The following is a 27639-nucleotide window of genomic DNA, read 5'->3' on the forward strand; positions in this document are numbered from 1 at the left end:
GATCCCAACGGACGTGACAAAAGCGTAACTATATGACGCCCTGGGAATGAGAACGGGTTGAGAGTTTAGTTCCAACCCTAATCAAACACACCTGAACAAGCAAATAAATGTCTTCAGGATCACTAAGGCTACAGGGAGGTGAGTTTTTTTCAGGGTTGGAGCTAACCTGGTACTTGCAAGGTGTACTTAATAAGTGGCTGGTGAGTGTGTGTGTGTGTGTGTGTGTGTGTGTGTGTATGTATCTATACATATATATAATGGTATAATGGTTTACCTTGCATGGCGAATGGAGGCGATAGCGTTGCTGAAATCGCTGTCAATACTGCGGCAGTTGTAAAACTCCTGGTAGGCGTGACGGGACGAGCCCTGGTATTCAATACGGCTGATGCGACAGATGCCAACGATCAGGATGATGAGCATCAAGACAAAAGCGACGCACAGAGCTCCGATAATGATGTACAGAGAGTGACGAGGCATGTTGGTCAGTGAGTCCACAGGCTGAGCCATCTTCCACTGCAGATCTGAGAGAGAGAATGCGAGGGGGAAAATGACAATAATGATCAAAAAGAGAAAAGAAAATGTGATTTCCTTTGAAAAACTCAATGCTTCGTGGTTACCATCCAGGACACCATCCTAGCATGGTGATGTGTGCAAGGACCACTCACACTTTGTTAAAAAATCTAGTTTATTCATTCATTTCTGTGTAGCTGACAAAATGCTAGTTTGCTAGTTTGCTAGTCACAAAACCATGGATAGTATTTAACCACAAAATGCTAGTCACAAAACCATTCTATATATAACAAGCACAGACAAGTGTCAGCTAGCAAGGACATCCGCACAGCCATGAAGACGCTGGGGTATTCATGAAAATCTCTGAATGGGGAGCGAGTCGTGTGGCTCCCCCTCTCCACACGTCACAGTCGTCCCGTCTCTCGCTGGCAGAGCGTGACGAGGCTCACAGAAGCTAATGGTGCCTAGTCACAGCTGCCATAAAAGGCAGTTGCACGTCACTCCTCAGGGAACCGCTCTCTACCCCTGCATACATAATGTGTCCTTGAGGCCTACGTCGTGAAGGAGAAATGACTGAACTGCAGAGCACACCATGTCCCTTTAAGTCACTACCTCCATGGTCACTTTTTAAGGTCACACTTTATATAAGGCGTTTTAACTATTTTAGGTAGAACATAGTGCTAGGTAGAATGTGCAGTTACATTTTATTTTAAAGCTGTCCTTGTTTCAGTATAATTATACAAATACTGAGTAATATTAATTAACAACATGTACTTACTATAGGGTTAGGATTAGGATTAGTTGATTGTAATCATGCATGATTTACTGTTATAACCAGGGCTTGACATTAACATTGAATTTTATAGGCTATATAATATTTACATTTTTCAATTGTAGTCTTTTAAAAAATATCGCGAAAAAAGTGTCGTCAAAGATATTATAGATTTTTCGATACATATTGATACTGAAATATCTGAAACGCTTCACACCCAAAGTGCACACACATGAAGTCGTTCTTTTGAGACTTTATGAGTGAGTTATTTTCACTGCTTTTTGCGCTTAAACAGTCAAATACACAGAAAATAATGTCAAAATGCCGGTTTTGGCAAGTATTCACATCAGCAGTCAGATATGTTTTAACTAAGTGAACGTAAACAGTTGAGAAAGGAAACGCATGTGTAACAGTGCAATGGATCTGTGCGTCAGGTCTTAAAGTGACAGCAGCCTAATATACCTGATGACAAAATATGAAATAATATTAAAAATATCTATATGGCAGTTTTTCCCCATGGTATCGATGTAAGAAAAAGTGGCCAGTGAAAATGCTAGTAACTTTAGAAAACCACTAGCCACAGTGGCTCGTGAGCACAAAAGTCAAGATGTCAAGCCCTGATTATAACTATAGTAAGTACATGTAAGAAGTGTAACAGGGACACTAAAATAAAGTGTACTGTTGCAAATTGCTATTGAGGTGAGATACGGTTAAGGGTCGCTAAAGACACAATATAAAATGGGAACCATTTTATTTATATGTGTTTTGGTTGTAAATAAAATCCTATCTGGAGGCAATTCTTCATCATCCCCTCCACATTTCTATCCTCGCCATAATTGTGAGAGCTGTTGTAGTGGGAAGTGTAGTGTAGCCAGAAGGTCAGCATAAACTCACGGATCTCACAGCTTCCACCGACCCAGCCAGGAGGACAGTGACAGGTGTAGCCATTTGATTGGTCGATGCAGGTGCCGCCATGATGACATGGGTTACTCTCACACTCGTTGACGTCAACCTCACAGTTCTCACCTGCAAAGTGATTAAAAGCCCAACTATCAGCAGTCCCTTGAAAAAACACAATGGCTATAGTTGCATCCCAATGTGCGTGATTATGCACTATTATGAAATGTGTGAAATGTTTGACACTTGTCATTTGGGACACAACTTATGTTATCTGGGTATTTCATGCATACAGAAAATTAGCATGCTTTATACAATATGCATGTTACATACTGCAGAATTAGTATAAGTAGTATGGTAACACAGCTGAAGACACTCACTATCATAAAAACATAAACAAACACTAATATTTACCCATATATCCTGGTGGACACACACAGGATGCATTTCTCCCTCCACTTTCACAATGTCCTCCATTCTGGCACCTGAGCTTCAGACAGGGGTCTCTATATATCTCACAGTGCTTACCTGAAATAACCCACATCACATCAATCCTGTTAATGATGTCATTTCTTTTTAGGCCCAGATGGATTAAATGTACATGAAATGTGGGCACAGTCCTGCTAGGGAAGAGAACGCACCTGTGAACTGTGGGGCGCAGATGCACTCGTAGGCATTGATCAGGTCTCTGCATGTGGCGTAGTTCTGACACGGAGCAGACAAGCATTCATTATACTCCTCCTCACAGTACAGACCGTGATAACCTAAGAGGAAAGACAAAGAAATAATAAATTATGATCTGTGGCGATCAACAGCATGTCATAGATGGGGTAGATAGAGCTTTAAGGGATAGTTCAACCCAAAAAGTGAAAAAATAAATATTTAAATGAAATCCTAAATTCAATCTTTTCATTGTGATTGTGTCTCTTCAAATTTTTTTGACTAAATTTATATGGATTGGCTTTACGATCTCTTTATGAACGTTTTGAAGCGTGAAAGTGGTAGTTGCATAGCTGTCAATGGAGGGACAGAAAGCTCTCAGACTTCATCAAAAAGATCTTCATTTGAGTTCTGAAGTTGAACGAAAGTCTTACAGGTTTGGAACAACATGGGAGTGAGTAATTAATGACAACATTTTCAGGTTTGGGTGAAATAACCCTTTAAGCTGTACTTCACCTTGAATATTCCTGCATTTTGTACACTAGAGAGCAGTGTTTCGTTTTGAAGGGGTTTACAGAATGTGAGCAGGAGCAAACTGATGACACAGATGACTATGAGAATTGTTGTGTGTGTGTGTGTATATATATATATATATATATATATATATATATATATATATATATATATATATATATATATATATATATCCTTGTAAATCTTCTTTTATATATATTTTTTGTAATATTTATATCTAAAAATGTTTAACTGTGAAGTAACAGCACAATAAAATGTCAGGCACAAAAAGTACAGAAGCATTTCATGGCATTATTTTCTGGGCATCATTTGGCTTTTCTCCTTTTATCCCTTCTCCCTCCCACCCACGCACACACACCCACACACAACACACACACAACACACTACACACTAGTTTTGAGTGGCTATGCCGTTGCTAGGGGTTTAAGGGTGGTTGCAATGATGCTTATTTATTTTTATTGTAGCTAACAAGAACACACCACCATGTGTGTGTGTGTGTGTGTGTGTGTGTTTTTTTTTGTAGTCTCTATAAATGGCTCTACTCCCTTCTTCAATATATGATTATGTTTTTTTAACAGGTGACATGGACGTCTATTGTTGCAGCCTGCGGCAGTTAGTCAGTTGTTATTGTTGTTCACTCTCTTATATTTCTTTTTCGACCATGAAACAATGAGCTGGGCCAGTGTTTCCACCTTGTGTAACAACTAATTAGCACAAAAATAGCACTAGTTTAAACTCTGTACTCGTTTAAGCTAGAGTTATGGATATCTCTTAATTCCCCTTCAGTGCTTGTCAACACAGGCATCTATTGTTGTTCCATCCTCTCCAATTCTTCTTGTTTGACTGTGAAACAACTAGTGTTGCAACACCCTTGTGCACAAATGAATTAGTGCAAATGAGTTAGTCAAGCCTCATGTGGGAGCTGAGCGTGTGGTTAGAAAAAAACACGTTGAGCTCGTATGCGTAATACGCTGATTATGAAAATGACATAGGTTTGATAGCGTGCACAAACACAGGTGCTCCACACTTGCACGTTAGAAAGTTTTATCCTCGACCAACGTCTGTGCTATTGCTCTCCAGACGTTATGACCAATAACAATGTATTTGTACTCATTTAAACTAGAGTTGCGACTCACGAGTAGCCTATCTCTAAACCCCCACACGTAAGCGCTCGGAAACACAAGTCTATATTGTTTCTGCATTTTTATTAGTTGTTGGTTGTTTCTTTTTTTGACCATGAATCTGTCTGGGCCAGTGCTGCTCTCGTGTGAACACACTAAAAAAAAATCAAGCCGCATGTGCGCGCGTTTATAAAAATCATTATATTTCTCACAGATTTCTGCTCGTTCTAAATCAGACACAGATAAAGTAGCACAGTAACGATTACATTTATGAGTGCAGTAGTGAGTGATTGTGTGTGAATTAATTGTAACTGACAGCGTCTTTCAATTAGTATAGTGAAGCTGTGGGTTTTATTTACTAAGAAAAAGTATGCTAGCTCTTTTCTAAGCTATTTTATTGATAAATCACAGAACAGTGCGAGCTATGTGTGTGCGTTTAGCACGCCGATTTACTATAATGCCGTGGACACACTTAACAACTATCTGAAACATCCTAAGACTGACATGCACACACTTATAGACTATTTCCAACGACTGAAGCAGATTTTAAACTCCAACTGTAAACACCGACTGAACGCAACTGTCTCTGACTCGGCGCGTTTCGGCATGATCAGTCGTAAGTATCAAATTATTCATAATTGGCCTTACAGTGGTTAAGTGTGTCCCCGGCTTAAAATGTGCATTCTCCTGATCAATTTTGAGCATCCAGATGTTATAATCAAACATGTCTAGAGCTCTCAGAGTATGCATTTATTTGTCATTTTAACTGTTGTAAATGGAGCGTGAGTGTCAGGAAATGGCTTATCCTGTCCTACAATAGTCACTTTCAAATCCAGACTCAAAACACATCTGTTTAGCTATGCATTTAATGAATGAGCACTGTGCCAATGTTCATCCGACTGTTTGTACTGTACTGTATTTTATTTTCTATTTTTCTAAACTGTTTTAATTATTCTTATTTCATTTTATTATTTTAATTTCTTCTATGTAAAGCACATTGAATTGCCATTGTGTATGAAATGTGCTATATAAATAAACTTGCCTTGCCTAGCGCCCACTATGGGCCAAAACCAGCGACTAGTCGACGAAGTTTAAAGCGTCATGGCAGAGCATTAAAGGAACACTCCACCGTTTTTTCATATTAAAATATGTTATTCCCTTAACTAAGACAAGTTGATACATACCTCTCTCGTCTCAGTGCGTGCACTCAATCGCTCTGGCGCGCGGCGACACTTTGATAGCACTTAGCTTAGCCCAGTTCATTCATTAGGATCCAAACAGAGATGAAGTTAGAAGCGACCAAACACCTCCACGTTGGCAGAATAGCACTCGGGAGCACTTCGACTCGGCGCAGTAAAACGTCACGTTGGATCTAATGACAGAAGTGAGAGGGAGAGGGGGAGAGGATTTTTCAGGAGTGATGATATTACTGCGCCGAGTTGAAGTGTTCCCAAGTGCTATTCCGCCATACATTATAGTTATCCTTTTGACCCGCTTAGAAAAGCGGCACGTTTTATTTTGTGTCACCATACTTGGTCGTGTACTGTAACTACTCGTGTAACTGTATTTAAATAGGGAAAACGTGGAGGTGTTTGGTCGCTTCTAGCTTCATCTCTGTTTGGCTCCTAATGAATGAACTGGGCTAAGCTAAGTGCTATCAAAGAGTCGCCGCGCGCCAGAGCGATTGAATGCACGCATTGAGACGAGAGAGGTATGTATCAACTCGTCTTAGTTAAGGGAATAACATAGTTTAATATGAAAAAACGGTGGAGTGTTCCTTTAAAGTCGACTAGCCTACTGTACGCATATCCTAGTGAACGTGTAAAAACTGAAGTATACTTTAGTGCATTACTTCGCAAACACCGCTAATCGGTCTCAAAGGCCCTGAATGCCACCATTAAATAATTTACCAATTCAATTTGCTGAGGACCATTTTGTTTTGAATGAGTGCGCAAAGCACAGCAATCCCACCGGGCAGGACAGTTGTTTCCAGAAAGAAGTGTCGTCTTCATAGCGCAATCCCACTGAGCATTATTTGCAATCCCACTGGAGAACACAGCGGTCCCGTCGGACACCTCTCATCAGAGCGGGGTGATATCAGAGGATAGACTGATCCGGCTGCACAGATGCTGCAGTCACACTTCACAGACAATGATGTCTGAGCACGCAATAACCAGGAGGCAGTTGCCATGACAACTGGAGGGAGTGAAGGGAGAGACTCAGCTATGAGCGGAAGCAGACGAGATCCTCACCTGGAACACACAGGCACCTATAACTCGTCCCGACGCTGCGGCAGATGCCGTGAGCGCATGGGTTGAGGGCGCAGAAGTCCACCAGCTGGGCACAGGTGGGTCCGGTGAAGCCCGCAGGACAGGTGCAGCTGTAGCCCGAACCAGAGGCCTGTGGGGAGCAGCTGCCATTATTATGGCAGGGCCCGGAAGCACAGGGATCAATCTTCTGCTCACACGTGGAGCCCTGATACCCTAACAAAGAGAAGGAGAAAGGGGAAGAGACTAAAGCGTGCAATATGCATAAAGAGACCAGTTTGAATCTGATACAGTCCATTCGATTGGCGAATCATGTAGCCGTCGAGCTTAAAACAGCTAGAGAAAATGTCATGAAGAATGCCAGAGTCCATCTTCTATTTAAAGATGCAGAACGCATGAGAACAATGGCTTATTTGACAGATGCTGCGAATAATTATTTATTGATGAAACAGAAGTAGTGACAGATCTTTTCTTCCATATTGTGACGTACATCCGAGTGTAAGGGATTATTGGGAAAAAAAACTTGTAGGGCGGGATTTGGTTCTGTGCATCAGTTGTTAATTGGATGTTGAGATGTGGGCGTGGCACTTAAAAGTGAAGACAGATCAGTGTGAGCTTTAAATACTTTTTTATTTTTAAATAAATTGTGTAAAATCAGTTCATTGCTACTTTATGTTAACAATATATCTTAAACGTTTACATGAGTTCTGTACTTGAAGGATGTCTCTTTACTCAGCATATGTGACTGATTACCACAGAAAATAATCCTCACAATGTTACAACAACCAATAATTGAGCTTACCGTAACACATTCACAATGGAAATCTAGTTTATTTTTGCTAAATCACATTTCTTCCATATAGAAATCTGATCTTTTTTCAAACTTACAGATGAGTTAATTATGTTCTGTGCAAATCTCTGTGCAACTTAACTTGTATTGAACCTGGTACAATCCATTCACGTACATTAGTATTAGGGATGTCAACGATTAATCGACGATCGATTAATTGTCGATAATACATTTAATCGATAGAACTTATCGATCATCGATTAAGCAGGTCTTCATGCGGGTTCGCGGCGTGCTGCTCAACCGCGAAACATGTAAAGCGAGCGCGCTTATGTTTGGGGCCATTTTACACCTTCATCATCATGTAAGTTTGCGTGTGCATTCGCAGCCTTTTGTTTTGTTCAAATGTAAGTTGTAATACTGTTTATTTTGTGTATGCCTAGCCTATCTATATCTGATTTATCTCATATTGGATGCATTTGGTAAAGAACTCTGTAGTAAAGCGTCAGCTTCAGCGCGCGCAGCTCAAACGGCAGTGCACGACTAATAGTGACTATTGGGACTGTAATATTACATAACATTATAAAGAGAACAATATTGTAATAAAACATTGTGAATTATTTGGGTTTAGTTGCCGTGTCGCGTTGCTTCAGGAAGAGCGCGTCCACAAAAGGAGTAGTTCTGAATGAATCAATGGCACGTAACTTAGTTCAAGTTCACTTGTGCATGAATTTGCGTCATTTTGTGCAGATATAATTTGTAATATTGTTTATTTTAAATATATCTGATTAATCTCATATAGGATGCGTTTCTTTTAGATAAATAAGTGCAGTTGTTCCAGGAAGAGCGCGTCCACAACAGTCACACATTCTAGCGCACATGAGGCGGCGCTGGTGACGCGTTGTATTAGTAGTTATATTTGATTATTAAATAATTAATTTAATTATCAATCACATCGAAACATTTTACAATCCTACTAGCCCTTTTATTTAAAACCATTCTAATCGATTTGGTGAGGAACATTAGCATTTGCAGACCCTGTCATGCTGTTGGCCATATGCCACTGCAGTTGACGCATATCGCAGTATTAAGGCTAACGATTAATCGATTAATTGATCGTTAATTTAAACGACGATCGATCATGGGAATTTGTGAAAATTGACATCCCTAATTAGTATAGTAATAAGTTTGGTCACACTTTAAATTAGGGTCCAATTCTCACTATAAACTAATTATTAACTACGACTTTTGCCTCAATAAACTCCTAATTACTGCTTAATAGTTAGTAATGTAGTTGTTAAGTTTAAGTATAGGGTAGGCTTAAGGATGTAGAATATGGTCATGCTGAATAAGGCATTAATATGTGCTTTTTAAAAGTACTAATAAACAGCCAATATCCTATAATATTCAGGCTAATAAGCAAGTTCATAGTGAGAATTGGAACCCAAACTAAAGTTCCATTAATATTATACTAAATAAAGGGATACAACAGAAACAAACAATATTCAGGAATAATCAAATTCAGAAACAGAATCTTGAACAGTATGTATAGTTCACACTTCAACATGTTCTGCTGAAAGAGAACTAATGTCAGCATTTGTTAACATGAAGTAACAATGAACAATGCTTTTACAGCATTTATTAATCTTGGTTAATGTTCAATTCTACACACATTCTAAAACACACACACACACACACACACACACACACACACACATGTACAGTGTATGTTTGGTATATGTTTGTGTTTTTGTGCATTTGTAGTCTCCTTTCAGTGACATGCACGCACCAGCAGATTACAAGTTTGGTTGCTATGATCCCCCCAATAAAAGTCAATCACACACACAGAGCAATAGAGCTCAGTGCTCATCCGCCCACCACAGTTTCCCTTACGGAGGAGCTTTCATGCATTATCTTAATGAAACTCTCACAGCCTGACTGAGGCAACATGATTGTGTTTCACTGCCAGTATTAGAGAAATAGTTCACCCAGAAATAAAAATGCTGGCATTATTTATTCATTATTATTTGTGTCATTCCTAACATATGCGGTTTTTTTTTTTTTTTTGTGGAACACAAAAGGAGAAATTATGGACCAGCACCATCTGATTTGTGCGCCATGTCATTTTTCTGAAGTCAAATGCACATGTAGGATCAAATCAAACAAGACGCCTTTTGACGAATAATGTCAGTTTGAACATGAGAAAATGTTGTTGTTATCAGGCGTCTCATGAAAAAAGAGCTTCAGCGAAAGGGAAGATTTTCAGCAAATAATGACTTATATTTCAGTCTGTTTCTTACATGAATTTAGCCTGGGAAAACCCAGACTACTTCCGGCGAATTTTAATTCTCTCTTCAGGGTAGTCTGGAGAAGAGCCCATTCAAACTCATTACTGTGCCGCTGAAATCGCGGCACCAATCAGAAACGTTTGGGGAGGGATTTACATGCAACGCATTCTCATCCTAGGGCGTCATAATACTGACGCTTTTGAAATTTCTTTAATATCCGACGCAAAGGGCACCCTTTAGCGTCAACATGTGACGCCGGTTGCCGCCGTGAAACATCACTCGTTTGAATCATAGACAGTATATAAACGAATCAATTATCGCGTCTGTTTTGAGCGATTTAAACTTACCGTTTTCGTTAAAACCGGAGCAAAGAACAACACTCGAAGCATACGTCATCCCCTTCATCGATCTGATTGGTTTTAAGACTATACAACTGCGCCCAGATGAATTTGAGCTACGTCAGTTGGTGACGCTCCTTTGGAAATGATTTGTATACATAGCTTCCCCAGACCCTATACTCAGTTTCAACTGAGAAGGGTCTGGTTTTAACCAGGCTAACATGAATTCATTGTATGGCTTGAAACATATAGTGCATGAGTAATTTGGACTACTTTTATGGCGCGTTTTTAGCAATTCGTGAATGCACACACACTAACAACTGTTGTTGTATGATAAACTGCTTTGTGAAGATTTAAAATAAAAAAATGATCCTGTTGTGATCCATTGAAAAATAAAATCATAAAGGAAATGTAGATGATTATAAAATCTAATTTTTGAGTCTCATGTGCCTTTCCTTGTTTTGAATGCTGCTATTGGAAGTAATGACAGATACTAAAGGTTAGATGCCTTTCGTTGCAGCATGCGGTCGTTTCTATTGCCCTGTAGAGTTTGAATGGATGTTTTAACTCTGAGATGCAGAAAAAGCTATTAACTGCCTCACGTGGCTGGTGAAATATTAAAAGCCGTACCGTGAGCTGTACTACACTAATTAAAAATGTGCTAATAGTGCCACTTTCCTTATTCTTTCAGCGTTCCTTGCGTTTCAAACGGTGGCTTACGGTGCCAGTTCACACCACATGATTAATATTTCAGCCTACGAGCTAGCAAATTTCCGTCCCTAACTGTTTTTAGTGCTTCTTCGGGAAGCAGGAGTGGTCGTGTCCCTGTTGTATCTGCTGACTGAGAGTCTGCCCTGGTTAGAGAGAGCCATCGCTGAAGGAACGGTGTGTGTCCTCCTGAGAGAGGGGGCGGAGCTGTGCCGCGCTTCACGATTAATTGGAAGAAAAAGAAGAGAGTTTAAAATAAGCAGCTCTCTGACACACTTTGAGAGAGCGAGAGGAGAAGGAACAGAAATAGAGCTTGAATCAGGACGACTCGAGCTTAACACACGCATACACACCCAAGCAGAACACACAACAGATTTGATGGTGTCAGACATGATTTCATGAGAGGAGGCTATTAATAAGTACCTTCAGCACAATAGCAGTGAGGGCCTTCGAGGCTGCTGGAGCAGGTGGCCCCGTTCCTGCAGGGTCCCGACACACAGTGATCCACCAACGACTGACAGCGTTCTCCTTCAAAACCTAAAACACACACACACACACACACAATGGGTTTTTCCGTGTTTTATAGGGGCTTTCCATAGACATAAAGATTTACAAACAGTGTTTTCTCTTCCCTTGCACTAAATCTACTCATCACAGAAAACTTGCTGCATTTTTATATTTTCAAAAAACATCATCTTAGTATGATTTAAAAGCTGTTTTTTTCTCATGGGGACCAAAAAATATTACCATTGTATTACCATCCAAAATGTCCCCACAATGTATGGTTCAGCAGGACCAACCACACACACATTGTATTATTACTCTATCTCAGTTTGCCATAACACATCTGAAATTATGAATAGGGTAAAACATTTAACTAATAGATATCACCATACTTTCCCGGTTGATCAATTGCATTAAGAACTGCAAAAAAAAAAATTGTATTACGCGTTTTCTGAAGGCAAATTATGCATTATATAATTAAATATGCACTAACTTGCATATATTCAATTTGCAGAAATCTGAACATTGGATAAAGCCTGGTTCAAAATTCTTGTTTCATTTTGTGGACATATTTAAGTAAACAGTTTTCCCTGAGGGGATTTTATAAATCAGAAGATACTGTGAACAGCCATATTTTTTTTTTACTATGTTTTTAGTAATACAATTTTGTATACAATCAGGCAAATTGTATATGAACAAACCCTTCAGTAAAAACTGATGTAATATATAGAATAAAGAATAAAAACAGTAAAGTTTGGTATATATAAGTGCTACTGAAGTTCTGACTCAATGCAGGATACATTTCTTTTTGAGAAAACAGTCTTTAAAGATACAGTATCTACACTGAAAAAAAAACGATTTGTTGAATTTAATAAAAAAAAATATCCTAAGTGGTTGCACACAATTGATTTTAGCTACATTTAAACAAATGCATTAAGTTGAACTTAATCAATTTTAGTTCAACTTATGCATTTGTTTAAATGTAGCTAAAATCAATTGGGTGCAACCACTTACGATAATTTTTTTGATTAAATTCAACTAATCATGTTTTTCAGGGTATTGTAATTAAAATCTACAGGTTAAAGTAAAATAGATGAAGTGCAAAGTATATATTGGATGTTTTCTTCCCACTAGTTTGATGAAAATCCAAATACCCCAAAATCTCAAATTTGACCAGTGCATGAAATAACAATGTGTCATTCAATGTTAATGCATCATAGACAATAGAACTTTCCATTGACTTCTATTGTTTTACTGAGCTTAAGATATCTCTATCCCTAAAACTAACCCTCACACACACACACACACACACACACACACACACACACACACACACACACACACACACACACACAAAAGCATTTTACATTTTCATTAAGACATTATTTATGGTTTATTAAGCTGTTTTCCTCAATGGGATGTTGGTGATTTCAGGTTTTACTATCCTTTTGGGGACATTTGGTCCTCATAATGTAGACAAAACCACACAAATGGCTCACAGAAAACACAATCTGTTCCTTTCCTTCACATAAAAACACTTTGGGAAAAAAAGCTTTAACAAAGCTTTCAGTTATAAACCAGCACGATTCAGTCGGCCAAAGCAGGCTGTTTGCTTTTCTTACAACACAGCTAATTTACATCATTTATGCCCTCCTGTGTTCTCAATAATCCTCTTACTAAAATGGTCAGAGCCGTAAACAGTGTTTGTTTGTGTGCTTGTGTTCTTCCTCGAGAGCTTAATAGACATGTTTTGCAATCAGCAAGTCCATGACAACATGTCTTAAAAAAGGCACAGTTGTTTCATCTGGAAGGCTTTAAATAACTTAAATGCAGGATCAAAATAATCGTAATTTCCGTGATCAAAGGCATTTGATCATCCCGACCTTCAATGTCTCTTGCTCACGCTTTGTTTTGTTCTTCATCTCTCATTTACGTCCCCTGCCCCATCTTTCCATTTAAAGCATTCCAGCTCAGATCATGCGCTCTGCTCAAGGTTAACCTCCATTATTATCCGTTATGCACATGTTAACAGACATCCAAGACGGCACATTCACAATTCATAAGGACATTGCTTCTCGATAGATTCATGTTGTGCGAATGCTTAGAACTATTTCATGTTAATATTTTGAATGTCTTTGTAGGAATAACTAAATAGGGAAATTGCATTTTACAGCAACACTAATAACACTAAATGCGGTTCTTTTGAACTTTCTATTCATCAAAGAAAAATTTAAAAAGCAACACAGTTTCCACAAAAATATGACCTTTTATATAAATCTTTTTTTATCTTTTTCAGATTTATCACAACACTACAGAGCCCCAAAAGGGACATGGTGAAGGAAACAAAATGAGATGAAGGAAAAATTATTTGTCAATGCTTTTGTTTTGCGTTCCGCCGAGAAACTTTGCGTTCACTCACAAGGAACACAAAAGTTTCTCTGGGGAACGCAAAAGCATTGGCTTACTATTTTTCCTCCCATCTCATGTTTTCCACCACCATGTCCCTTTAGGGGACTATAACTCACAATTTATAACAACTTTTTAACTCAATTTTTTTTTGAATTGCGAGATGAAATCAGAATTGTGAGATAAAAAGTCGCAATTACCTTTTTTATTTTTTTTATTCAGTGGCGGAAACTAGCTTCCATACCGTACAACACTGATAATAATCATAAATGTTTCTTGAGCAGCAAATCATCATATTAGAATGATTTCTGAATGATCACTGAAGACTGGAGTAATGATGCTGAAAATTCAGCTTTGATCACAGAAATAAATTACATTTTACAATATAGTAAAATATAAAACAGTTATTTTAAATTGTAATAATATTTTACAATATCACTGTTTTTACTGTATTTTGATCAAATAAATGCAGCATTCAGGAGCATAAGACTTCTTTGAAAACATATAAAAATCTTACCGAACTTAATCTTACCCCAAACTTTTCATATATATATATATATATACTCACCTAAAGGATTATTAGGAACACCATACTAATACTGTGTTTGACCCCCTTTCGCCTTCAGAACTGCCTTAATTCTACGTGGCATTGATTCAACAAGGTGCTGAAAGCATTCTTTAGAAATGTTGGCCCATATTGATAGGATAGCATCTTGCAGTTGATGGAGATTTGTGGGATGCACATCCAGGGCACGAAGCTCCCGTTCCACCACATCCCAAAGATGCTCTATTGGGTTGAGATCTGGTGACTGTGGGGGCCATTTAGTACAGTGAACTCATTGTCATGTTCAAGAAACCAATTTGAAATGATTCGAGCTTTGTGACATGGTGCATTATCCTGCTGGAAGTAGCCATCAGAGGATGGGTACATGGTGGTCATAAAGGGATGGACATGGTCAGAAACAATGCTCAGGTAGGCCGTGGCATTTAAACGATGCCCAATTGGCACTAAGGGGCCTAAAGTGTGCCAAGAAAACATCCCCCACACCATTACACCACCACCACCAGCCTGAACAGTGGTAACAAGGCATGATGGATCCATGTTCTCATTCTGTCTACGCCAAATTCTGACTCTACCATCTGAATGTCTCAACAGAAATCGAGACTCATCAGACCAGGCAACATTTTTCCAGTCTTCAACTGTCCAATTTTGGTGAGCTCGTGCAAATTGTAGCCTCTTTTTCCTATTTGTAGTGGAGATGAGTTGTACCCGGTGGGGTCTTCTGCTGTTGTAGCCCATCCGCCTCAAGGTTGTGCGTGTTGTGGCTTCACAAATGCTTTGCTGCATACCTCGGTTGTAACGAGTGGTTATTTCAGTCAAAGTTGCTCTTCTATCAGCTTGAATCAGTCGGCCCATTCTCCTCTGACCTCTAGCATCAACAAGGCATTTTCGCCCACAGAACTGCCGCATACTGGATGTTTTTCCCTTTTCACACCATTCTTTGTAAACCCTAGAAATGGTTGTGTGTGAAATTTGCTTAAATCACCTTTCTTTCCCATTCTGACATTCAGTTTGGAGTTCAGGAGATTGTCTTGACCAGGACCACACCCCTAAATGCATTGAAGCAACTGCCATGTGATTGGTTGATTAGATAATTGCATTAATGAGAAATTGAACAGGTGTTCCTAATAATCCTTTAGGTGAGTGTATATATATATATATACTTATATAAAAATATAAGTAATAATTTAAACATGCATAACAACAAGCATTTTGGAAAAGAGTATATAGACAGTGAAAGCATGAAGTTTTAATTTCAATAAAAAACAATTTAAGTAGGCTAAGTTTTTATCCTATATAACTCACTGATGAATAGCGGCATGCAAATGCGATATAATTCCAATCAAAACAAACATTTATTTTAAAAGTTATCATGCACTGCACACTAAACAGTGAAATGTATGAAATGATGTGACTAAGTTCAGTATCCTGTTAATTATATCAGTCCGTCAGGGCAGGGGACAAACATCGGACACACAGCGGACACAAATGACACGTTTCCAGAGAATGACCCAGACAAACACAAGCTCACACACCTGGCTGGCAGGTACAGCTGTAGTTTTGTCCTTCATCTCTCTGTCTGAGGTCAGTACAGGAGCCATTGTTCTCGCAGGGCTTCATGTGACACGCGTCAAACTCCTCACAGAAGATCCCAGAATACCCCTCATCACACTGGCAGTAAAACGTGTCCTGTGATTCACATTTAAACACATGCAATTTAACGTTGGAAAGAAAAACCGAAGCACAAATTCAGGATTGTAATATAACATTTAATGCTAATTATGATATGAGGTCATTACCACAGAAGACTGGGTGATGCACTTCCCTTTCCCTGAGCATTGTGGGTCACTGAATCCACTGCCGGGCTCAATGCAGTTATTGGTTTTTACCATGAGATGCAGCCTCAAAGTGACTTCTGGACCAGAGGCGGTTCCGACGTGCAGCACACCTACAAGAAACGAGAGCAACAAAACAATCAATAGTCGTAATAGAGAGTAACTCTGTTTTTACATGTTGTCATGTTTTATGGGGATTTTCCATAAACATAATGATTTTCGTACTGGACAAACTGTAAATTCTATCCCCTTACACTAACCCTACCCATCACGGAAAACTTTCTGCATTTTACCATTTAAAAAAAAAAAATGACTAAAATATTGGGACCAAAAAAATTGGATATTTGGATATTGCCATCTTTGCCATCCCTATAATGTAGGGTTTACCAGCTCCCCCCCCCCCACACACACACACACACTTCAATTTATTAAATTCAGCCACGTTGTAGACCCATACATCTAGAAATCTAGATTCACATTTATTATATAAAGCAAATCATGTCACATACTTTTTTTGCAACTCCTACAAAACACAATTTCCTTGTCGGTTCAGGCATTTTCTAATATCAGCTACAACAACAACAGCTTTCTCCATCTCAGACATAAACACACACAGACAAACAGACATGTACACACTCACACACACACAGAAATGCCTCAAGGACAGACATTGTTTGGCTCACAGAACCAGACAGGGTCAAATAAAAGATTTGCAGCTCTCATCAAAGCGTGTGGAAAAATTCTAAATTGCAAACAAGACATTGTGCACAAGGATGCTTAAAAGGCAAAGTCCTAAATTTAAGTAAATAATGTTCTATATACATAAGATTTCTTCCACATTGTGTGCATGTAGCCACACATGACTTACTGATGAAGTAGTTGTGTCCGAATGGCAGGGACTGGTCTGGCAGCACCAGCCCGTCTGAGCTCTGCTGGAACCACATGATGGTGCCGTCTGCAACAGAGCACTGCTCATAACCAGCCTCACCCACACGCCACAGGACAGCAGAGCCGCTCACATTACCCACCAACCTACACACACACAGCGAGAGAGAGAGATTGCAGAAAAATACACGACTTTTCATTTATTTCAATGAAATAAACACAGGAAATTTACGTAGTGAACTTTACAAAGGGAACATAATGGTTTAGGAACAAGATCTGAAATTAATTTAAATGTCAGAGCTGATTTTTTTAAATTAGTATATTATATTATATTTAGTGCTGTCAAATAGATTATCATGATTAATTCACATCTAACTTAAAGATACATATATAATACATGTGTCTGTGTGTATACATTTATATTATATTACATTACATTATATTATATTTAGTGCTATCATTATACACACACACACACACACACACACACACACACACACACACACACACACACACACACACTGTGTGTATGTATATCCTGTGTATATATATATATATATATATATATATATATATATATATATATATATATATATATATATATATTACTATACTAAAACAGTATAATATGATTAGTGCTGTCAAATTGCATCTAATATATATATATATATATATATATATATATATTAGATGCAATTTGACAGCACTATTCATATTATATTGTTTTAGTATAGTATAGTAATATTTTGTTTAAAAAAGTTGTATTAAAATGTACAACATTAAACTTTATTATAATATATAAATCATATTAAATGTATTATATGCAATAATGTACTATATTAAAGTTTTTCAGTAATTTAAAATATTTTAAAATCCATATTTGTCTTTTATGTCACCAAAATATCATATGAAAATGATGTGGTAAAATTGTAATCCAAAAGTGTGGCTTTGGTAATATTCGATATATTATGTATAAATATATAATTAATTAAATACATTTTATTTTTTAAATAAATAATGATTTTATATTTATGCATTTACATTTATGCATTCCTTTTTATCCAAAGAAGAAGAAAAGCAGTTCAAAAAGCAATTTTAATGACAGTGGTTCATGCTTATATAGCCATATAGGCCACAGAAAGAACAGATGAAAGTTTATTTCAAACCAAGCACACACTCAGAACCCACAACTCTCTTCTTTTATTAAATCTTATTCTCATTTCCCAGGAAAACAGGTCAGGAAGTGTCTTACTTCACAGCTGTTTCCTCAGCGACCTCCATGGAAACGGTCATCATCCCAGCAGACTCGCCTCCTGCGGTGCTCACACACTCAGCTTCATCAGTGATCTACAACACAACACACATCCACACAGATAAACTTCCCACAGGAATTATCCTGCCTTCCAGACCGGATCCAACTGTCTTTACACTTCATGCTTACACAAACACACACACTTTGCCGTAATTACGTTATGCATGCAAACTCACACCTGCTCACCTGCTGATCCTCCCATAGTATCTCCACCACTTTCTGCCCTTGTTTGGGCTGCCACGGCTCCAGGGTGGGCGGAGCTTGAGTAGTGGTGGGGACTGTGGTTGGCTGAAACCCTTGAGTCGTGGTCGCGGGCGTGGCCGGCGTGGCGAGGTCCCAGGTGGACTCGGAGAGGTCAAAGGTCAAGGTTGGCAGGTCGCAGCGGACACCACTGTAACCCTCACTACACTCGCACGCAAACCCTTCCCCCTCACCGTCCTGACTACAGTTGCCATGGAGACAGGGGCTGCTGGCGCACGGATCTGCAAAAAACTGCACCCAATAACAACATCGCCAATGAATGACTGCATCGTATTATCAAACATTTTAAATTGCTCCAGTCACACAGCAACAACAGCAACTTTCATTTCAGGCAAACATCTATCGACTAACAATCGCTTGGCCTGAAGAATGAGAACCGAGAGCAATTCATAATCTGAAAGAACAGACGAGCACCATTAGAAATGAAACAATAGCAACGGAGAGATCCTGCAAGACAGAAACACCTGCACCAAAATCGACAGTGCTAATTCCTTTATCCTACGATTATATTGATATTGATCCAATTAGTCTAATTATGCTCCGTCTCCTTTGGCAGGGACATGCCTTCTTCCCAAAAGAGATAAAGTAGGCCTTATTTGCACTGTGTGTGTTTGCCTGCGACATGAATAGCAGCTATACTGAATAATATCAAGGAATATCAAGGAATAATAACTAAATATGACTCAGTTAAAATAGGTTCTCCTTATATACAAGGATTTCTCTGCATTACCGAATCAACTGAATAAACATTCTCCGTCCCAAAATGCATACAAAACACGTTACCGATTATTTGCTTATAAAAATATGAATGACATTACACATTAAAATGTTACATCACCAATTACTAGGCTGTAAAATCTACAAACCAGGCTCACAAAATTCAAAGTGAGTTTTATCCAAAATAATCTGGCAACGGTTTTGTTGTTGTGCATATCACGCCAATTTGAAAATGAAATGTCTAGTGAGTGGCGCTAAAAGGTTGACGCTATTTCGCGCTTGAAAATAATGTTCCACCTACAAAAAAACCTTCTACACTGAACCTAACCGATAGTGTAACTAAAGCAAACCTGAGACATTGAATTTGCTGATGCTACAATTTTGGTTTGCTTCTGGTCTTTGAGCTCTTTTATAGTGACCCGTGTTATACTCGTATCCGAACGCTCCACGTCACAAGTGCAGTGTTGTACCGGATGAGCTACAGAGCAAGTTTACAACGTCAGAAAACCCAAACAAATGGAGCTGGTCATGTGATGCATACGATAAAATGTAATCGTTTGCAAATCATGCAATATGGTAAAAGTGTTTTGAAGAAATAACACTGTATTTTATTTAACCAGATGTAAAACCTTCTGAGACTTTGCCAAGTGAAAGTGGCCGAGAAACAACATTAACACAACATTATCAAAAAAAGTTACAAATAAAGAAGAAAGAGAAAATCACCATGACATTAAACCATCATCAAAACAATTAAAAACATTTACAAATTGTTTCTTCCTTTAACAGCTCACTAAAGCCCTATTCGCACTGGATTAGTATTATCTGGGGACCTCGTGGCGCATTCGCACGGGATAAGCGAAGCCTGTGATTTTACTCGAATTTACTGACTTATCTCCCGGATATGATGTCAATAGGCTATTGCTTGAAAATGTTTTGTCGTTATAGATCTAGCTGTATGATATATCATAAACAGAAGAATGTTCCTTACCACATGAGCTATACATGTCATACATTTGTTTTCGCTCTTCTGATGGTTTTCAGCTTTCTCTTTCTGCAAATTGTATAGTTGTATCGTATGGTGTATATGACCCAGCACCCAAAATGCTATCAAAACACTCCAACGCAGCCTCCATTCTTCCCAAAAATGGATAAAAAGGCACAGAAAACAAAAACCTTGAAAAAATTATATATGACCCCGCCAAATCACGGAGATGGCGATTCGCGTGGGACTAATATTATCACAGGACTGGCGAAATATGGTAGGTCATTTGCGGGGGAATTTTTACTTTACAAATTACAGACATGGCGATTCGCGTGGGATTAAGATCACAGACAACCTCCACAATTATTACAAATGACTAGAGGTCACCAGGTAATAGGCCCTACTAGCCTGGCAAGCCAGACCTACATCAAGATGTTGGGTCTGGAAACTCACTATAGACACGGCTCAATCTGAGGGGTGGGATAAACGGCTGTCTTTCAAATTCCCTTCAACCAACCAGAGCGTTTTCCCAACAGCGGAGCTAACGTTAGTTGATAGATTCAACTTTTGAATCTGGCCGGCAAAACTACGAACACATCTTCCTTTTTTTAAAGAATGACTTAAGTGCCGTTCTATGCTCTTTTCTCAAAGAAAAACTTAACTCCAAGTCCTCCAGAGTCGCGGACAAAGCCGATTCGAAAGACTGTTCTCCAGCAGCAGCAACTCTTCTTTGTTTTCAAGTAGCAGGAAACCGTCGCAACTCTGTCGTCATTATGTTAAGCCCGCCCCGCCTACTCTTTACATGACGTGATTGGCCTGACCCAATTTAGGTTTTTGCAGCTCGAAAGTCAATGGAGAGTTGCTAGACTGCCCTAGCTGCAAAATACATTTTGCTGCCGCTAGGGTGCGTCTAGATTTCTAGGCTAAGGCCTTACCCGTGTGAATAGGGCTTAAGCAAAGATTTAAAAATATTAATTGACACCAGGGTCTGCATTAATTGACACCAGGGTCTGCAATTTCAGGTCATTTTGTAAAAAGTTCAATCAAGTTCAGATTCAGTCCAATCACTGGGTGCCATATGCCGAAAAGCTTGTTTTCCAAATTCAGTTCGGGCGAGTGTAACTGAGAGGGTTTACAAATCCTGTGAGCGCAAAGAATAAACTCCAACAGATTTGTGTCGGGTAAGAAAACAAAGATATGGAGGCAGTAGACCCAAAATGGATTTATAAATAAACAGGTACCAATGTTTACATCTGAGTATTGATAATGACGATCAACCAACTCTGTTGTACAGATCACAGTGGTGAGTATTGTATTTACAACTGAGTATAAACCTAAGTGCACAATGATACAACGTATCCAAAGAGCTTAAGAGTTTAGTGGTTGCCGAGTTATACAAAATATCACCATAATCAATGACTGGCATAAAAGTGGATGAGACTAGTCTACTTTTTGCTTCAAATGAAAAACAGGATTTATTTCTATAATGAAATCCCAGCTTTATTTTTAATTTAGTCCTTAATTGATTAACATGGGATCTAAAAGATAAGGAATCATCAAATATAAAACCGAGATATTTATATTCTGTCACTACTTCTATTATATTACCATGTAAGGATTTAAGTGATAGTTAATTTGCCACTTGTTTCTTTGATCGTGAAAATAGTATTACTTTAGTTTTGGTCTCGTTCAAAGTCAGGTTTAGGTCACAAAGCCTTTATTGCACAACATCAAAAGCACACTGAAGAAAAGACAAAGCTTGGTGTAATGTGGGTGCACTACAATAAATCACAGTGTCATTGCTAATATTGAGATCAAGATTATTAAAGGAGTCATGACCTGCAATTTTCACTTTTCCACGAGAATCAATGTATGTTATGATTGCCTAACGATTATACACTGGTCGGGAAGCCGATATTTAAAAGTGAAGCGTTCGTTTACCCCAGGGTTCATAAACCAGCGCGCGTGCACGCGCACTCAAATACGAGATTTTGATTTCAGCCCCGACTTGACGTCATGACGGGGCAGGATATACCATATATGGACACCGCAGACCTGCCACAGGAAGTGCGCCCTGGCGCCCCTCCTCCCCTCATATTCAGTCGAGAAAGAAGCAGAAACGTAGTGCACACTGAGTTGCTCTGTTGTTGACTGCCAGAATCAACATGTAAATGTGTTTTCTCTCCCAAGAACGGACCAAGCTGTCAGGGACCAGTGGATTAAATTCATTTTTAATGACGCGGTTCCTACAACCCTTCCCACTGGCTTAACGTTATGCGTCTGTGCTAACTAAACATTTTACGCCGGAATCCTTCACAAATTTGAGGCAATATCAGGCGAAGTTGGCATCGAAGCTCGGGAAAAAGGGGCCATTTTCAACAATCAGACACTTGCCTGCAATTGAAACAGTAAGAATGTGTTTTTATTGCTCTACTCTGTGTAACAAACAGCAGCTAACTGCTAATGCGGCTATTGTATGGTAGCGGGAGTATTAGCTTCGAGGTAAACATGGGGAATGGCTGCTAACGTTACTTTGCAAACAACAAATGACTGAGATCATCATGAATTCGGCTATTGTATATTGATTGCCTAACGCTTATATATGAGGCGCCGTCTAGTTTGTGTGTGTGTGTGTGTGTGTGTGTGTTCGCGTCTCATTTGAGTATGTGCGCGAGTTTGTGTGTGTGTGCTCGCGTCTCAAATGAGTATGTGCGTGGAGAGTTCATATACATGTATGTGTGACTACTTAGTATGTATGCAAGCGTGTTTCATATATGTGTGCGTGAATGAAGTTTGATTTAAGCCCTAAACGGCGCCTCATACTTCGGGTCGGGTCGGGTTCATTCATAATTTGCGCCATGATGTCATTTTGTAATGATATGCTAAAGCGTCACCTGCGGTGTCAACCCCCTCCTTCCTGCCACCAATCAACGCGCCCCTCATTTGCATTATTAAAATGACTGTCCACGACAGCCAAAATATCGCATCAGATCTCGCAAGACAATAATGCCTTCAGAAATAAGGGTCTGAGAAGCTCTGTGTTTATTTTTTTTCCACTTTTCTTTTTTAGAAGGGCCTGAAAGACTATAATACAGCAGTAGGTATCCAAGGTAATACTAGGTCATGACTCCTTTAATATAAATGATAAAAAAGTAAAGGCCCCAGAACGGACCCCTGAGGAACACCCCTCATAATCTTTAAAGGTGCGGATGAATGGCCTTCCATCCGCACACACTGTGTCCTGTCCAATAAATAGCTTTCAAACCAATAATGCAAAAACCACGTGAAAATAAGTCTTAAGTAATCAATAATCTGTGTAATAAGGAACAACTTTGTTGGTGTTTTTCTGCCACTAATGTTCATTTCAGTAGTGTTCATTTTCACTTGTGTTCATGAAAACTGCAGTGAACTGTATGTGTTGGTTTTGGGAGATTTGCAAACATGTAGGTTGAAATGCATCAGCTGATAACAATTATGGTGTAAATATAGTATAACTAAGCCATTTTAGACAGCAGAACACATGAGACATTTTGTGCTTCTTCACATCTGTCCCTTGAGCTAATGAACTTTCCTGGCAATGGCTGAGGCCCATCTGAAGTGCTCTACATGACTTCCCCTGCACATGTTAGAGGGTCTCCTTGATCTCACCAGTGACAATCACGGTTTCATGTCAGTCCACTGATTTAAAAAAATCATCTGAATTCTTAATGCGACTTATTTTGTGTGTTAAATTGCTGTTGTAGCTGAATCTGCACTGTCACTGTTCATCATGTCCACTTGAGCTTTGTAGATTCATTACCTTTTTATTGTGTATAAGTGTATGTATTGTTTCTTTTAAAGATATATATCTATCTAAGTTTATATATGGTCTGAAGACTGGTGGTTTTTAGAGTTGAGTGATAATGTATTGATTTTGATTTCTTTTTTTTTAACTGACATGAAATGGTACGTTTGTGTTTAGAACAAATTCTCTGATTCGTTTTAAAAATGATGCTGAGCTTCTTCTATTGGGTTATTGTTTTATTTACTTTATCAAAACCAATACATCATCACTCAAATCCTAAAACCACCAGTACTCAGACCATTACAACACTATCTCATTACAAAAAACATTAATACGAACTGACAGAATGAGGTATATACAGTAGCTATATCCTGTTTTCTGCCTTTTTCTGTCAGTGTTTGGCATGGTAATGGATATGACAATGTTGATATGTCTGGTCTTGGCAGAATAGATCTTCTACACTCATATGAAATTCAAAATAAGCATTTGATACAAAGCCTTGAACAAGCAAAACATGCATTTCTCTATATGAAAACCGATAAGATACAATACCAATAAGATATTGTGTGGGACATAAACTGTACAATCTGGGTTGTAAAGACGTGATACAGGATCTCAGTCTACTGATGGAGGAAAGGACCAGGAGGACTACAAATGACGACAAAAAAGGAGTAGGGCTGCTGAAAAGGAAGAAAGGAAGTAGAAATAGTGTGGGGAGAAGAAAGGGTCATGGATGAGAAAAAATACCTTCAAAGTGAGAAGAAATGGATGAAGCATTTCCAGTATCAACAATCTCTCTCAATCCCCACCTCAAGATATCTCACTAGACCTGCTCTCACAGACATCAATACATCCCTGACCTTTGGCTTCTTCCATCTGATTTTACCAGACAGCCTCCTAGTGAAGAGCCAAGACGTCGACCACTGGAGCTTATGTTTATTCTATAGAGACAATATTTATTTTTTAAAAAGTATTTGAGCCTGCCTCTCAAAACCTCAAAAGGTTATACTCTTCAGCTCTCAGCAAAGGCCTGCTCCACTTAGTCTCTTTCCCTATTTTTAAAGGTCACATTGCAAACAAATCATGCTGAAACCTCTCCTTAGACTTGAAAAACAACTCACGATCGCAAGCTCGAAAAGACCAAGCTTGTCTTCCTCAATAGGATATAACAAAAATTACTGAACATTTATTATTTTAAAATATCAGGTATTCATATTGTAATTTAAAATAGGAAGTTTTAGGAATTTGAGTTATATGAATTGCAGGAAAAAATATTTCTATGATATAAGTAAAGAAAAATTGAAAACGAACAAATTCATGTGGATTTTTAAACCTTTTTACTTAGATTATTATTTTAATGTTATATATTAAAAATGCAATTTTTTACTTTTTATCTTGGATTGATTTTTATGTAGGCCTAATTTATGATTCTGCAACTTCTATGATATAAATAAAACAAAATTGTACAAATAAATCTCAAATTCATGTTGATTTTTAAATTTGATTTTCACTTCAATTATTGTAATTACATATTGAGAAAAATACAAAATGTCTTTTCACAAGACTTTAAATGTAATTTTGTGTCAGTTTATGATTCTGCACGTTTCTATGACAAAGTAAAATTGTACAAAAAAATCTCAAATTTATGCAGATTTTTTAATTTTTACTTTTCACTTAGATCATGTTAAAATTGTTTATTACAAATTATATATTAAAGGTGCATTGCGCAAGTCTCTGAGTTTTTGCAGAACAATGCCCCCTCTGGCGACAAGCGAAACTGCAACACTGCAACTGAACGCGCATGACGTCACGCCCAGTCTCAAAATCCGACCCGAATCCCTCTTATTTATTTTACTGTACAGGATTATAGAGGCAATCGCAGTGATCAGAGAAGGGCTCATTCAGCCCATCAGGCAATTGTTTAAGCATGTATGGGTTAGAAAAACGGGTATTTTTAACATGAAATGTTGCGCAATGCACCTTTAAGAAAAGTTCAAAATATCTTCACAAAATTTTGGTTCATTTTGCATACTAGGATGGAAATGGTGCAAATCAATTTGTTGCTTACATGTGGCATAGATTCAATGTTTTCAAAGCAGTGTCATCGCAAATAGTATCTTAAGAGATGTTGAAGTGAGGTTGGAGTGTCTTGCATATGTGATATTTGTTGTTGACCTGGACAATATGGCATTCACATGCATAATCAAAAATTCACTCAAAAACAAAAGCACAGACACACACACACACACACACACACACACACACACACACACACACACACACACACACACACACACACACACACACGATAGCCCACTGTCATCCGACTATAAATAGAGAAAGACAGTGTTTCTTACAGTTCCTCGCCATTTAGTTGTGTAATGACTATAAATGAATGAATTCTCCAACTTTCTTTGAGAAAAGTTGTTGTTTTAATTAATGAAAGTGTCTTTCACACAATGTTCGCACTCATACAGTTTGAATATCATCAAAATTCAGGTACGAAATGGAAATCAAGTGTGATTGGCTAATAGCCACTGAACATCGGCATGAATGAATAGCCAGCCTGCAGAAGGAGGACGCCATTAATAGAGAAATACAAATACATGGAGTTGCATCAGAAAAATATTGTTTACAGCAACATGGGCCCCAAAGGATTTACGTTTGCTTACATTAAAGGTCGAACGAAATGATATTCAAGTCATTATCTGAAGCAGAAGTGGAAAATATTTTCTCTGGGGTTTTAATGGAACGTTCGACACAGTTCTTCTTAGTTACGTGTGTGGATCAGAGACATGTTTTGTCAAATGTCATGGCAAAATAATAACACATGCATTTAAAGCCAGACATCACTGGCGATGACATTTATTAATGCAGCACGCTCTGAAAGGCAGGTTGAAGGGAGCAGATGTGCCACCAAATAACCAACATTATCAAACCAGTAGTTTTTATTCTGGGGAGCAAAACTTATAATTTAAGCATGACTGAGAAATGATCAAAAACATTCCTCAAAAGCCTGAAGTATCATACTTGATTCTCACATTTTAACATGGCTGTCTAAAAAATGATGCAAACCCCCAAGTTGCTTCAGTCCATTACATGTCCATCTTGAAATATTAATGACAATATAAAAGCAATTCTTATGTTTACTTTACAGAAATCAGTAAAGATTTTTTTATACAAAAAAGCCATTTACTAGCTAAAAAAAACGATGAACTATCAAACAGAGGGCAGAAGGCATGTAGTAGATTGTGTACAACTAGTTTTTCAGCAAAGTTTTTATTATTGATAATTTAGACACCTTCACATATCAAATTTGATACCGTATGTTAAATATTGTTTACTATTCTTTTTATGTCCCCTAGTGCTGTCAGCTTACTGTTCTCCTGAATGTCTCTCTCTACTTTGATGTCCTCCAAAATATCTATCTTTAGTTCCCATTTTACTTCTTTTTTTCTACCCTTACATCTTCTTTAATGAGGCTCACACTCTCACAGAGCTGTTAATCT

At 38.3% G+C, this 27639-nt stretch overlaps 1 protein-coding gene across 1 annotated transcript in view; it reads right to left on the reverse strand.

The window, feature by feature from the left end:
- Positions 1–27639, reverse strand: part of dner (delta/notch-like EGF repeat containing) — a gene marked incomplete at its 5' end in the record, with an annotated part of 34837 nt that overhangs the window by 2248 nt on the left and 4950 nt on the right. The window contains 11 exons of the mRNA XM_081372608.1: positions 275–521; positions 2177–2308; positions 2594–2707; positions 2821–2943; positions 6747–6977; positions 11306–11419; positions 15890–16043; positions 16154–16302; positions 17058–17221; positions 18327–18421; positions 18573–18878. Coding sequence (XP_081228734.1) covers positions 275–521; positions 2177–2308; positions 2594–2707; positions 2821–2943; positions 6747–6977; positions 11306–11419; positions 15890–16043; positions 16154–16302; positions 17058–17221; positions 18327–18421; positions 18573–18878 — 1829 coding nt within the window. The remainder of the gene's footprint in view (positions 1–274; positions 522–2176; positions 2309–2593; positions 2708–2820; positions 2944–6746; positions 6978–11305; positions 11420–15889; positions 16044–16153; positions 16303–17057; positions 17222–18326; positions 18422–18572; positions 18879–27639) is intronic.

Source organism: Scardinius erythrophthalmus (genome assembly GCF_964197995.2).
Source record: "Scardinius erythrophthalmus genome assembly, chromosome: 8".
Lineage (NCBI taxonomy): Eukaryota > Metazoa > Chordata > Actinopteri > Cypriniformes > Leuciscidae > Scardinius > Scardinius erythrophthalmus.